Source organism: Oculina patagonica, chromosome 9 (genome assembly GCF_052425735.1).
Source record: "Oculina patagonica isolate OP01 chromosome 9, crgOcupat, whole genome shotgun sequence".
NCBI classification, from domain to species: Eukaryota; Metazoa; Cnidaria; class Anthozoa; order Scleractinia; family Oculinidae; genus Oculina; species Oculina patagonica.
The window spans coordinates 3,667,852-3,681,406 of record NC_135766.1 but is presented as its reverse complement, the minus strand read 5'-3'; the positions used below and the strand labels follow the sequence as shown (position 1 = coordinate 3,681,406).

General features: G+C 38.6%; 1 protein-coding gene across 2 annotated transcripts; it reads right to left on the bottom strand.

Annotated features, from left to right (window-relative positions):
* Positions 1-370: 370 nt before the first annotated feature.
* Positions 371-13,477, bottom strand: LOC144665246 (cytochrome P450 4V2-like). 2 transcript variants are annotated; one of them, XM_078526451.1, is made up of 14 exons: positions 12,872-13,477; positions 9,954-10,066; positions 8,799-8,871; positions 8,018-8,030; positions 7,324-7,444; positions 6,720-6,789; positions 6,492-6,561; positions 5,922-6,048; positions 4,845-5,045; positions 4,141-4,243; positions 3,939-4,006; positions 3,041-3,107; positions 2,396-2,575; positions 371-1,237 (listed from the first exon to the last, which is right to left on the bottom strand). In XM_078526451.1, exons 1-14 carry the CDS (start codon positions 13,053-13,055, stop codon positions 1,077-1,079), a joined length of 1,551 nt encoding a protein of 516 aa, XP_078382577.1. In that variant the 5' UTR covers positions 13,056-13,477; the 3' UTR covers positions 371-1,076. The 2 variants fall into 2 exon arrangements, with proteins under 2 accessions (XP_078382577.1, XP_078382579.1); XM_078526453.1 differs by lacking the exon at positions 9,954-10,066 and having other exon boundaries at positions 12,872-12,989.
* Positions 13,478-13,555: the final 78 nt, after the last annotated feature.

The following is a 13,555-nucleotide window of genomic DNA, read 5'->3' as shown; positions in this document are numbered from 1 at the left end:
GACCGATTTCAAACAATACGTTGTAATTGGGTTTGGACCCTGGAGATTTTTGTTTACTGTTAACAACAAGACCGTGATTAACTACCTGTTCTGTAAGGTGTAAAGTGTAAAGTTCCGGGCCAGCTTCTAAGATTGATTAAATTACCAAAACGAATAGCGCATAAATAATTCGTTCTTACGGTAGGCCTGTTGCCAAGATTCTTGATTGTGCAGTTGCGAGTGCACGATTTTAGTGAGAACGGAATATCCTTTCCAGAAAATTGAAAGCATCAATTCAAGAAAATTAAAAAAATAAATAATTAAAATAAAATAAACTGACAAGCCTATGCAGATAAAAAAAAACAACGAAAAGGACAAAACAGACAAAAATAAAAGCAAAGAAAAAAACCCAGGTTACTTTATTTTCTTTATTTCACTTTAGAAAGTAAGAAAAGCCTCGTCGGTTGGAACTTTACCAAATGTTTAACAGGATGCTCAAATTCTAAACGACCAATGATGTAATTAAATAGCGATTCGGCTCCACTCCTAACTTTTACAAAACTCTAAAAATATTTGCATTCATATTTATTCTAGTCATTTACAATTTTCAGTTTTTTTAATCTTCTAGGCAGTAATTCGTTTGCTGCAACAGGGATTATCTATTTCCACCAGAATTTTAGCAATTTCAATAATAAAGCAGTTTTTACGTTCATACCGTGTGCTATACATTACCGCATTTTAGCAGTTTTCAGTTGAGTATCGTAAAAGCAAAGTAATTACTCTGGCCAATCACAAAGGACATACGTATACACAGTCCAAAAAAACAATCAAAAAGCGAAGCAAATACATGTAGCCGGAACGAGGCGCGGGAAAACGTGCCCGAGCGAGACACGATTGATTTTGGTTTTACTTCTGATTGGCTAAGAAAGTGGCGCGAGAGTTTTAAACCAATCACTGGGCGTAGTAATACAAAACCAATGCAGACGCGGATTACTTTCGACACTCAAGTAAAAACCGCTCTATCTAAAATAATTAATCATATGTTCGCAAACAGCTAACTTAGATGAGATATCGCCGCGATGTCGTTTCTTCCTTCGTCACTGCCGTTTTGCTAAGGAGACAAATATTCCTTCTCTTGGTCTGGTTATCATTTCTGTGCACGTCTGAAGGTCGTCAAAGGTCTGCGTGGACTCGATGCTGAAGCTGCGCAAAACATGTGCCAGGATGAGCTTTTCTTCGAGAATAGCAAAGCGCTGACCTTAGGAGGAACAAAACCAAATCCGTGATTTCTTTAGGTACATGTAGCGCATTTCCCTTGTAATCATTCTGTATGTTTTACTCTTTTAAAGAGTATGCACGAATTGTGAAGACTAAAGCCGGCAACAAACGAGACATTAAACACACACACACACAACACCTCTGGTAAGTTTTAAAATGTTATTGTTATTAAATTTTGAAGAATTAAACCTTTTACAAAAGAGGGAGCAGAAGAGCCAAATTCACCCAATGTAAATATGTAAATGTTTGATCTATCTCGTGGCGCTTCTCATACAAAAAACCCGCTGCGATTACGCGACAGACTATAGAAAGCGGCGGCGATCGCTAAATGATTGGGTTCACTTTAACCCTATCCAGACCGGGGGGGGGGGGGGGAGGTTGGGAAGTGCCTGCGCTGAGTTTGAACGCTTAATACTGTTTCAAGATTCAAACAAACGCTGCCAAACTTTGCGAGTTTATGTAAAAACATATTTGGGAAATAGGATAGGTTGTTGTGTCGGGACTTTGACGTTACACTGGCAAAAGCATATTTCAACAGATGTCTTCCCCAAATTTGTAATTTTTGTGTTTCTGTCAATGAAAATTAAATGTAATGCAATTATTTTCACCTTCTTATGATTTTTTTTGCGCCGTTTTGTTGATTTTGAGTATAATTTTCAGTAATTTTAGGCGGTTTTCTGACGTTTTGGAAAGAAATTGAAATCCAAAATGGCGGCTCCAAGATGGCGGCTGTTTGGAAATCATGATGTAGTCGTCACGTGATGCGGCGTCATTATCCAACGTTACGTATATCAAATGATAGATTTTTGGACATGCTTTATATCCCCTTAGTTTCATTGTGATTGTTTAAATATTCTGTGAGTTACGGAGGGAAAGAGGGCGGAATCCCCTCTTCCTGGTCTGAAAAGATCCAAAAAAGCCCGGTCTGAATATGGCTAAGGAACGTTACCCACCACCAACCTACCTACCGGCCTGGTAGGTAAGCAGGTAGCATGGCTGAAGGGCGAAAGGATGTCTGAGAGAGAATGGTATTTGGTTTCCCTTTATTGGAAATTTTTTTTTTAAATTTAATTTTTTTTTTTTTTTTTTTTAGATTTTGTCTCTAATAGTGAAAGTGTATTAAAAGTACCAAACTTACCAATGCAGTTTCTCGGTCCTGCTGAGAAAGGAACAAACGCGTATGGATGGCGTCCTTGACTGTTCTCTGGAAGAAACCGATCAGGATTGAACTCCAGCGGAGCTGGCCACACTTCTGGATTTCTGTGAAGTGCCATTAGAGAAACACCAACTGTTGTGCCTTTTGGAACCAAGTAGCCATCTATAAAACAATCACATCTCTGTCACTTCAAAATAAGGTACATTAAATGGAAACAAAAATAAGTATAGCCGTAAATTCGTTTAACAACTGTTTAGCAGCCGGTTGCAAAAGCAAGACAACAGGCAGTTGCGAGTTTCACAAGCCCTCACAATAAGTGGGTGGAAATGGAGGAATATAGTAGGACAGGAGATATCGTGTTTAAAATATTAGCAACAAAATCTCGTAATGACCTATTTGATTTTGTGTTCTTTTAGCTAATAGTCAGGGCATTCGTTAATGACTATTGGAACGGGCTCTTTAAAGATGAATGCCCAAACAGCTTCACAACAACAACAGAGACAACAACAACTAAAACAACAGCAACAACAATAACAAAGCTAAAAAAAAAAAACAGAGAGGAAACAAATTAAAGCGAAACAAAGAAATAAACAAAACGAAACTAAATTAATGCAAGCATTAAGTTACCCAGCTGGCAGTCTTCAGAAGTCATTCTTGCAATGTATGTCACAGATGGAAAGATGCGCTGGGCTTCCTTGAATGAAAAGTTTATTTAAACGTTAGTCTAAACCCAGAACAAAAGATCTTCTGCGGCCTCTTAAGGCGCAGACACACGAAAAGGCAGTGGTGCAGGGACATGTCACAGTGACATTTTGGCAAATTTATAGAATGGAAATTAGTTCCTGCATGTGAGTCGGGTATCAAGCAGCCCATTTTACGCTAAACTATTTTAACCCAACTTCACCAAAGAAAGCTCCAAGAACTCAGAAAAGCATTATTAACAAAAGCCGCTTCGACAATTTATTTATATTGGGTTTCATTCGCGTCCCCAGAGGCCGCGACCTTTGTGCTGTCCAAAAGCTTTTTGCGGCCTCTGGTAAGGCCGTATTAAACCACTTTCATAGTCAAGAAAATACTAGCGAGATATTCTGAAAGATAGCACTTTACCTCTTTCCTCGGAAATGATAAGATACCTAGTTAAGCCTTTAAAGCCCAATTGGCTCATAGCTGTCGGCGCTTGATTCCCAATCGTGTATCATGAAGAGAATAGAAACACTGCTTCCTCCACTGGATGGGATGCTAGTCCATCGTTGTTTATTTCCCAGCACCTACCAAGCTGCACCAACAAACCACCGGTACCCATTAATACTCCTGGGGGCACTGTGAGAAATTTTTTTTTTTTTTTTTCCAAGAACACAATGCAGTGACTCCGGTTAGGGCTCGAACCCGGACCGCTATCTTTTAGGCGTCCACTCGCACCGTAGTAGACATTAGACATTGTTCCTCCTACTTAAGTACTAAATATACGGTTTACCACTAGGAGAAACTTCCTAAGCACAATTTGTCTGAGTAGTTCACATGTTACCTTTATTATGCATTCCAGGTAACGAAGCTCTTTCAAATCCTCCACCGTAAGTGTTTCTGGACGCGTTTCTGACAAGCAAATACGATATCAGTATATTAATTTTTTGTTCCTTTTACCGAAAGTTTAAATCGGTGGCCATGGTGACATCTCTCACCAAACACATGACAGAAATGAAATTTTACATTATTCGTGCATCTCTCACCAAAAAAGTTGTCCACTTCCTCACGAGCCTGTTGCTGTATCGTAGGATGGCGGGCAAGAAGATACAGAGCCCACGTGATACCAGCGGCTGTTGTGTCATGACCCTGAAAAACAATCACCGGCATTAACTAATAAATAAAAGACCAACCACTGACATTAAGCATCCATTTGCAATCAGTCATTAATGACTGACTAACTGACTGACTGACCGACTGTAGGATGGACGGAGAGACGGACGGACAGTCAGACAGTCGGCTCAGTCAGTCCGGCAGTCGTTCAATCAGTTGTACATCAGCGGTCCAGGTTCTAGCCCTTGCCAGGGCACCGCGTTGTGTTCTCGGGCAAGACACTTTACTCTTATAGTGCCTCTCTTCACCAAGGTGTATAAATGGGTACCGGTGAATTAGCACTGTGATGGACTATCATCCTATCCAGGGGGTAGTAGAGATACTGCTAGAGGCTTCATGCTAGGGAAATCGGGATAAGCTCCGCCCGGATGGGACACTGGGCTCGTATGTAGACTTTATACCTTACCTATAAAATAGATGACAGTGGTGTGTAGAGTGTTGTGCAGAAGACTAACTGTAGTTTGCATGATCAAGTTGTGCAACTCATTATGTTAGTCAGTTTGTAAAGGAAATACGTACAGGCATATCAGTTGAGCAAGAGAAGGGTATCCCACAAGCAGCATACAAGAGCGCTAACCTCAAACATAAACGTATCAACTTCTTCCCTGACTCCTTCCCGTGATATTTCTCCGTTGTCATAAGCTTCTAGCAACAAATCAAGAAAAGCAAGCCGCTTCTTTTGCCTGAACTCACTGTCTTCTGATTTGTCGTCTTCCTTTTTCACTTCTTGTGGACGATATTTCTTGGCTGATCTTTCGGCGATTCTCTCGTCTATAACCTGGTCATGAAAAAATCGCAATTTAGTCAACTAACTAGCAATATGACAAAAGTAAAACAGTCTTATAATACCACTGTCTACATATAAGCAGCCTCACTCACTGAATAGTTTCAAAAGTTTGCAAAAATGTTTCAGTATATAGTCAATGTCATCGTCTGGTCTTTCGAGTAACATTTGCCATCGCGTTGAGTGACATGTCGACGAATAAATTCCCCAAAACTTTGCCAGATCCTCGAATCGGCGTTCACCTTAGGGGCAATCCGCCGACAACCATTATTTCCTACAAGGTCTAACCACTTGATCAAGCTCGACCTGCTACTCTATAAAAAATAGTTTTGCCTATGTTGTGCTTGATAAAACGCACTTTTAAAAGCCTTCCAAGCTAGCAGCGGTCTCTTTTCCTTTGTATTCACTGAGCAGACGGAAAAGGGGGAAAGAAACCTCTGCCCTTGGCCGAAATAGCTTTAACTCAACCGCTCTCCACGTTGTTGTACGGCTCATTTCAAAACCCATACTCCTTGCATTGTTTGTTGACCGCAAATTGTGCCCTTCCGCTGTCGTTTTCTGAGCCCACATAGCAAGGAACATCACGTGATGGTTCGTTTTTAATTTAGGTTCAGTCGCTAATTAACTGTAGCGGATGCCCAATATAGCTATTTTCGACCCAAGGCATAGGTCTCTTTTCCCTCGTTCTGTTAGCTCAGCGAATATATAGGAAATGAGGCCTCTACTAGCAGGGAATCAAATGTCATAATCACGATGTAAACCACTGAGGACTTAACTGAGAGGAAAAATTCATCTGTTTATCACATCGACTTTTCGAACTCACAAAATTGTGATTTTATTTTTTTTTTTATTGAAGCGCATTTCCATCACCTTGTTGGTAAAGTCATGCAGGATCTTAAGACATCTGTTGTGCTTTCTTCCTGAAGGCGTTAGTCGATACACAATATCGGGCCACAGCCACGGTTTTATCTGACGCATCTCAACCAACCCGGACATACTTATACGTGAAAAGGAACAAAAACAAACAAATAGATCAATAAAGAAACAAAGAAAACATCCAGCAAACAGAAAATATCAAGAGGCAGACAGGCAGACAGAGACAGACAGACAGACAGACAGACAGACAGACAGACAGACAGACCGACCGACCGACCGACAGACAGACAGACAGACAGACAGACAGACAGACAGACTGATTGATCGATCCATTGATTGATTGATTGATCGATTACTTTTATTTGATTACGGTAATTTTATAATTTTACAAAAGTTCTTTACACGAAAGCCGTATTAAAACAGAAGTGAATACCGTTACACTAAAAATGTGTACAAATAATAAAATCTAGTCAACAGTTTGCTTGCCTACTGGCCAGTTTTCCAGTCAGGCAGACAGGTAGGCAATCAGACAAACAGACAGACATTGGAACGTGAATTAAATACCTCAAAACTGCGTTGACATACGGAGAATTAGCATTGTCTTGTGCATGTGGCGATGAGGTCATGGACGTAACTGATCATAAACAAAGTAAAGATTTGTTTAACTTATAACATATGCTCACTTTCCGTCTCCAAGAACGATTAAATTATGATGTAACAACAGAAATCGCCCGCAATGTAAACTGGTTGTAATATCTTTAAAATTATATATGTTCAAAGTAATTCACTTACTGCATATGATGTCCAGTGTAAGAAGTGTAATGAAAGGCATGATGTTGAAGACTCCTTTGTCGACCTTATTCTGGTAAAATGGAAAAAAAATTGAAGACGGAAAAAGTTATTATTTAGGACACTTAAACGACCCGAGTTGCATCGTAATTCAACATCGTTACCCGAGAACATACTTTTCGGAAAGGGAGGTTGAGTGACCTTTTCCATGCAGCCTCTATCGACCCAATTGCCACAAATTAAAACGCCAAGCAAAATCAATGACATATGTAAGCCGCATTTTATGATTGATTGTCTCCCATCTTTTTTAGTTGCATTTGCGGTTAAAGTAGCCATGGTATTTGACGACGTTATAGTCCATCCATCCGGCTATTTTTCGTCTTTTCGTCCGCCCGTCCGTCCGTCCGTCTGCCTACCAGCCAGCCAGCCAGTCCGTCCGTCCGTCCGTCCGCCCGTCAGTCAGTCGGTCAGCCCGTGCGTCCTCCGTCTGTCCTCCGTTTTTCTGTCCGTCCGTCCGTCCGTCCGTCCGTCCGTCCGTCAGTCAGTCAGTCAGTCAGTCAGCTGGAGGAACGTGGCAGTTGACAGGTAAAACACAAATGACGTTTACCTTAAGGTGTGTGATGAGAATGCCTGCCTGTTCTTCAACTACTTGTATAAAGTCATTCAAGATTTTAAAGTGAAAAGTTGGCGTTATTAACCTCCTGCGTGTCCTCCACTTGGAGCCATCACTGAAACAGAACTATACATGTTAAAGGACGAATTTGATATTAAAAAAAGAAATGAAATTTTAATAAACTTAAGCAACGAAATACATAGTTCTTGTTGGACTTGGTAGTCATCCGTGGCCCAACGTAGAGCAATTATTTAGGTAATGCCTTTTACAGTGCAACACGCCTTACCGTGGCCACCCAAAAAACATTTTTACAAGTGTCATCTTGCAGTGTTTTACGTTTTCACTGCGTTTTGTTGATAAATTCGATGTAACAAGTATCTTTTTGATTGTATTCAACTTTGCAAGGAGGCATATTCGTGAAACAAATATTACGAGAGCACACTTGTAAACAAGTTTGTTGGGTGGCCACGGTAGAGGCGCTTCACACTGTAATTTCTAATAAGATAAACCACTCTATGTTCAGCTTTATACTAAACTGTTTGTGTTTCTGTTGGTCAGTGTTTCCAAATAAACTTACATGTATAGGAGTTTTTGCATGATTATCTAGTGTGTATTTCATCGTTCTGAGTTATAAAGTACAAGCTTTATTTTATCTGATTATCACAAGAAGTACCTGTTCTCCTCCTACCTTGTAAGTAAGCCTTGATATTTGAAGAAATTCATCCATCATAAGGTTGTTAAAAAGGAAAAAAATAAAAATAAAATAAAAAAGAAACATCATTGGCGACTTTAAATACAGCCATAACAATGATTCATGCGAGTTAAAGCAAAGCGGCCTATGAACGCATACAGATTTCCGCTTGTAAACCATTCTTAATAGCCTACTTGAATTGAATCGGGCATATATAAGAGAAATTAATCTATTTCCAATCGATAAATCCTCCAACTTCCAGAAAGTACAACAGAAGTGAAATTTTAATAATTCTGGAGTAATTAATTGTCTCTAAGAGACCGTGAGCCGGGTGAATTGTGTCTATTTTATTAGGTTTTGCCAAATACTCGCTATGAAAATAATCTAATTAACTAAACCATAGACTTTGACAATTGTTCGGCCCGGCAATTTTTTAAAACCCATATCGCAATCCGCTTTAATGTTTTTTTCGTTTTTGTCAATCCGCACTTTCTTGTGCGTTTGCTGTGTCTATGAAATTGCCCTTCTTCGAGGTTATAAAGCGGAGCTTCCGGAGTCCCTCACTTAAACAAACATTATCATAATGACTCGGAAAATTTTTCGAATTTCCGAGCTTCATGTTGCTATTGTTTTTTGGGTCTCCAAGGGTAGCGACCCAATGAGAAGTGTAAAGTGTATATCCTCCAAATGTAAAGTGTACCCCCTCCCCCCCCCCCCCAAAAAAAAAAAAAAAAAAAAAAAAAAAATTCTTCAATAAACAGATCGTTCTACAGTTTACCTGTTCCAAGCCAGGGATGCAAGAATTCATATTCATGCGACTTGGTCATGTGCTTTGAGCTACTTAAAATAACCTGAAACAAACCATTTGATATTTTAGCTTCTCAACTTCATTACTAAGTCATCAAGTGAAAATGAAATCATAACCGTTAAGGAGGTTTGGATACCCGGTCTTAGTTAGCATTATTTTTTTTGCGATTTTATGTCTCCATTTACGAAGCAGTTTTTGTTTCAATTGAGATGATATATTAAACACTCGAGACAGTGTTTTATCGGCTATACTAACACCTCGAACTTCGCCAAAAATACTCCGCTGACAGTTGTATTTTTAACGCTCTTTTCGGTGTTTGAATATCCCGATGAAACACTGTCGCGTTTGATATATTACTGAAAGTCTGAACTGCTGATAAAGGAAAGCAATGCTTTGTAGTATCGCAATTTATTATCTGGACGCGAGTGTTTTACTTGAATATAGACCACTAATAAAATTTACTACTATAAACTACATCCGGGATTGTAGTGATGTATATCCTCACTGTTGGGACATCGATGACGTTATTTTCCGCCATTGAACGGCTGCCAAATTTTACCAAACGCCGGCGAAAGAGAAGTTGAGTTCACTGAAAATCGTTAACTAAAATCAGGAAAATACAAAGTTAACTTAAAAAATAAAACTTCACATGACTTAAAACAATGCAAGGAGGTTCTTGCAGAGTAGACCAAATAAGAGATCATGTTTAAGAAATTCCAGCCCGGCGTCGAGCTGCAAAAGTTGACATAGTAAAGGTTTGTGCTTTCAATTCACTTCTGTAGTTTTTGTCTATATAATAAAAAAGAACATTTCACGGCGGTGAGAAGATGGGAATTTTATGTTTTCGTTGCCAAAAAAAACATCATTATTTTTATTTAATCATATAATGGGATGTACTTCTGTTGTTGTCGAACATAACATTCATATCTTCTCGCCACCTTGTAATAAATTATCCTCTCGATATTTACCGTGATTATCATGATCATCGTCACTATTATTATCACTATCATCATCGTTATTACTATAATCATCATCATCATCATCATTATAAAATATTGGCTATTATAATCACACAGGAACAGAAATTTGCTTCATGATAAAAATTTCATCTCTGTACTCACACACCTCTACCAATTCAGGTTTATAGATAAGCACAAATGTGTACAAAGGACCAAACCACAGACAGAACATCCCGCCATGGAACTGGTTTGTCCACTGTGTGACTTGCTTTAGTTTTTCTAAAACAAAAATATGAAAAAATACATTCAAAACAACAGGTTGTTTTTATAGGAGCAGTGTCACCAAAATGTAGTGCTACAGTAAAAACCCGCGTATAAGGACACCTATTTTGGCGGTTCAAGCTGATTTGGTTCTTATATAAAGGGTTATAATCTGCAAAATCAGCCTGTGAGTGTTCTTAAAAAAGTTTCTTAAAATAAGGAACATACTAGGCTACCAATAGATTAAATCAATATATATGCACACAATTGTATTTTAATTTTAATAAAATTGATAAATCAAGGCAATAATGTACTGTAATTGGGGTGGAACTATTATGGGTGCAATGAAAAGTAGTGTTGATCTTTGATATTTTTCCATATAAGAACAACTTTCATTTTTCAGGCTGAATGTGTTCTTATATAAATGGTACTTTATTTCCTAAAATCAGCCCTGGGTGTTCTTAATCCACTTGTTCTTATACGCGGGTTTTTATTGTACTTGAAAATAAAATGAAAGTGATGGTATTAGTTGGAAATCCAATTATATTGGCCTGGCTCAGAGTAGTGTAGCCGCTATCGAAAGCTTGTAGTTCTACAGGTCCTCTAGTGTAGCAATTGTTATTGTTTTGGGGGCTAGGAGCATTGTTCCTGTTGTTTGTTCTATTGTTCTCTCGAAAGGTTGCAAGCCATTCATGTGAGACTTTGTGAGAGCTGCTACATCGTTCCCCGGCTTTGCTGTACAAGTCATGAAAATTGTTAAAAAGTGGTGTGGCTACAGGAGGATAGGAAAGAAGTGCCCTAAAACTTGAAAAAGTCAGGCTAACGTTTTCAGGTTAAAAGTGTTAATTGCAATAATTCACTTAATAACCATTGATTACGGTTTATTCACATCTCGGAAAATAAACTTTTTCCTTTCTTTTGTCGTCGCAAGGTTATTTTGTTGGTTAGTGAGTGGTTTATTATTATAGCAAAGTCAACAAATGACATTATTAGTTTCTGCGAGGATAGTCGGTTGATATGTCGTGCTCAGGCCGTGCTATTTTTACTCTATTTAGGCTTTTAAGTGTTGGCATACCATAAAATATTGTTGTTTCTGACATAAGAAAGAAAAAATATGGTGTGATTCACGAGCACTGTTTTTGAACAAAACTAAATCATATCCGGCAGTCAGCAAACTTTACTGTTGGTACACGATGATCATTTCTTATCCGAAGCTGCTATAGAATTCAGTGCTCGATCTTTATGTAGAAATACCAAGCGATTTCTGAACTTCAGGCTTTTATACTGAAGTGTAATCTTTGCCTCCATATGAGAGCGTATTAAAATAAAAAGCGTACAGTGGCGGAAGTCCGAACGCTTACTTTTACTCGGTAGCGTATAAAGAGGGTCTGAATAAATGAGGTTACTTCGATATTACTAAACACTTAATTTTTTGGCTTTGTAACATGAAACGCTTAAATTTTAGGCAATTTAACACTGACAGTAAAAAAAATCACGCTAACAGTAAACTTTATTCAGAAAGAAACAAAAACGGCTCCAAAATTACCATATCATTTTTTTTTTAGTATGTATCAAGAAGTTTTCGGCCATTTTCCGACGATTCCCGATCACTACGGAAGATTTCCGAACACTACCGAAGATTCCCGAAGACTGCCGGAGAACTTCGAAGACTACCAAAGATTTTTGAGGAGAACACAAAGCATAAGCTCAAAGTTCATGAGTGATTTTATTATTATTGCTCGGCAACTTTTTAGCAACTTTTCATATTTCGAGCAACTTTTTTCCTCTCGAGCAACTTGTTGCATTTTGAGCAATTTCCAGACCGAAGATCTCCGAAGATTATCCGAGTGTTGTTCAAAGGCCATACGAACGTTTACGAAGATTTACGAAGTTTGCCGAAGATTTTCGAGAAACATCTGAAGACGTTTCAACTTTCGGCTCATTCTACATTAAAACATTACAAGACGTCATCGATATCTTCACGATTTTTCTCAATTAAAGAAAACCTTTAATTTCCCTTAAATATTTAGATCTTTATTTTGCTGTAAAATTGCAGAAAACTGGTTAGAAATCTGACCCTCAAAGGGAAATTAGCATATATTTAGAGAAATTATCTTGATAAGAAGCAGCGTTTGGAGCAATTTCGAGCAACTTTTTGAGAAATTACGGGCAACTTTTCGGGAAATCACGAGCAACTTGTGGAAAGCCTTAATCCCAAACACTTTACAGTATTTTCTCCGGAAACATTTAACATTAAAAAATTGGCAAATAACCCAACACTAAACCCCATTCAGACCCTCTATAAACTGAGGGGAAATAATTAATTATGCAATGACAATGATAAATATCAACTTCCGGTTTAGCACCACAGTCGCGTGACATAGCTAGAGCTCGGAATTAATGAAGCGGATAAGTTTATTTCAGTCACGTAAACAACAATTTAAGTATAAAACTTAATGATAAATTTTACGGGAAAATATGATAACCAAAATCGGGTAATCTAAGGGGGTATATTAAAACTGACTTTTGTTGTGGATATTTTATGAAATTGAATTCGTGAGTGAGAGTATGAATATTTCAGTGTCGATAACATCACGCCACGCACTAATCTATTACCAACCGAAAAGCCAGAATTGTGTTTGAAATCGCAAAACGATCTACAATTCCGAGGAGGAATTATTTATGATATTAAGTGGAAAATCTATGAGAATTCTAGACTATCGGATATCTAATTTTCTAGAAACACTTCCCGGAACACCCGGGATGACAGATATCAGTGTATTTTTTACATACACAGAAACTAATACAATAGCCTTCGCTCACCATAAGACGAACTTGGAAGCTGCAAAGCGTTGCCAAAGACAATATTCGGTCTCGGGCCAGGGATCTTTCTCAAGTCAGCGAGAGAAGCTCTATGTGCTGCAAAGCGTGATAACAGTAGTAGCGCCAGGAGGAAAACAGCCCCACATAACAAGGAATAAACAACCAGTGTCATCGTAAACACCATTGCTTTTGGTACTGTAGATGGTTTGATGGACGATTTGGTCTATTATTTTCCTTATTTAACGCCGAACAAGCAGCTTTCCCTTCGCGGTTGGTTTTCCGACTCTCAATCAGAATGCCCGGAGTATTAGGCCAGCGGTATACCTCCCTAATCGAACAAACCGGATGTTCACACAAAGTGGTAAAGGGGTTATGCGTGACGCGTGATTTGAGCAAAATATAGCATGTGACACGTGAAAACAGCTCAAATTTAGCCGTGATCCGTGAATTGCCAGTCCAATACAACGCGTGATCTATTTTTTTTTAAGACCGTGATCCGTGATTCCGGAAAAAATCGTTCGTGAAAACTGACAATTAAATTACCTACTTTCCGGTAGTAAAACAAAATTGAGAACCGGAATGATTGATGAAGCCAAAGATTAACTGTGTATGGAGGAGGCGTTCTCTTGGCTCGACCATCGGTTAGTAGTTAATTATGGGTCGATTATATACTTTTTAAATGGG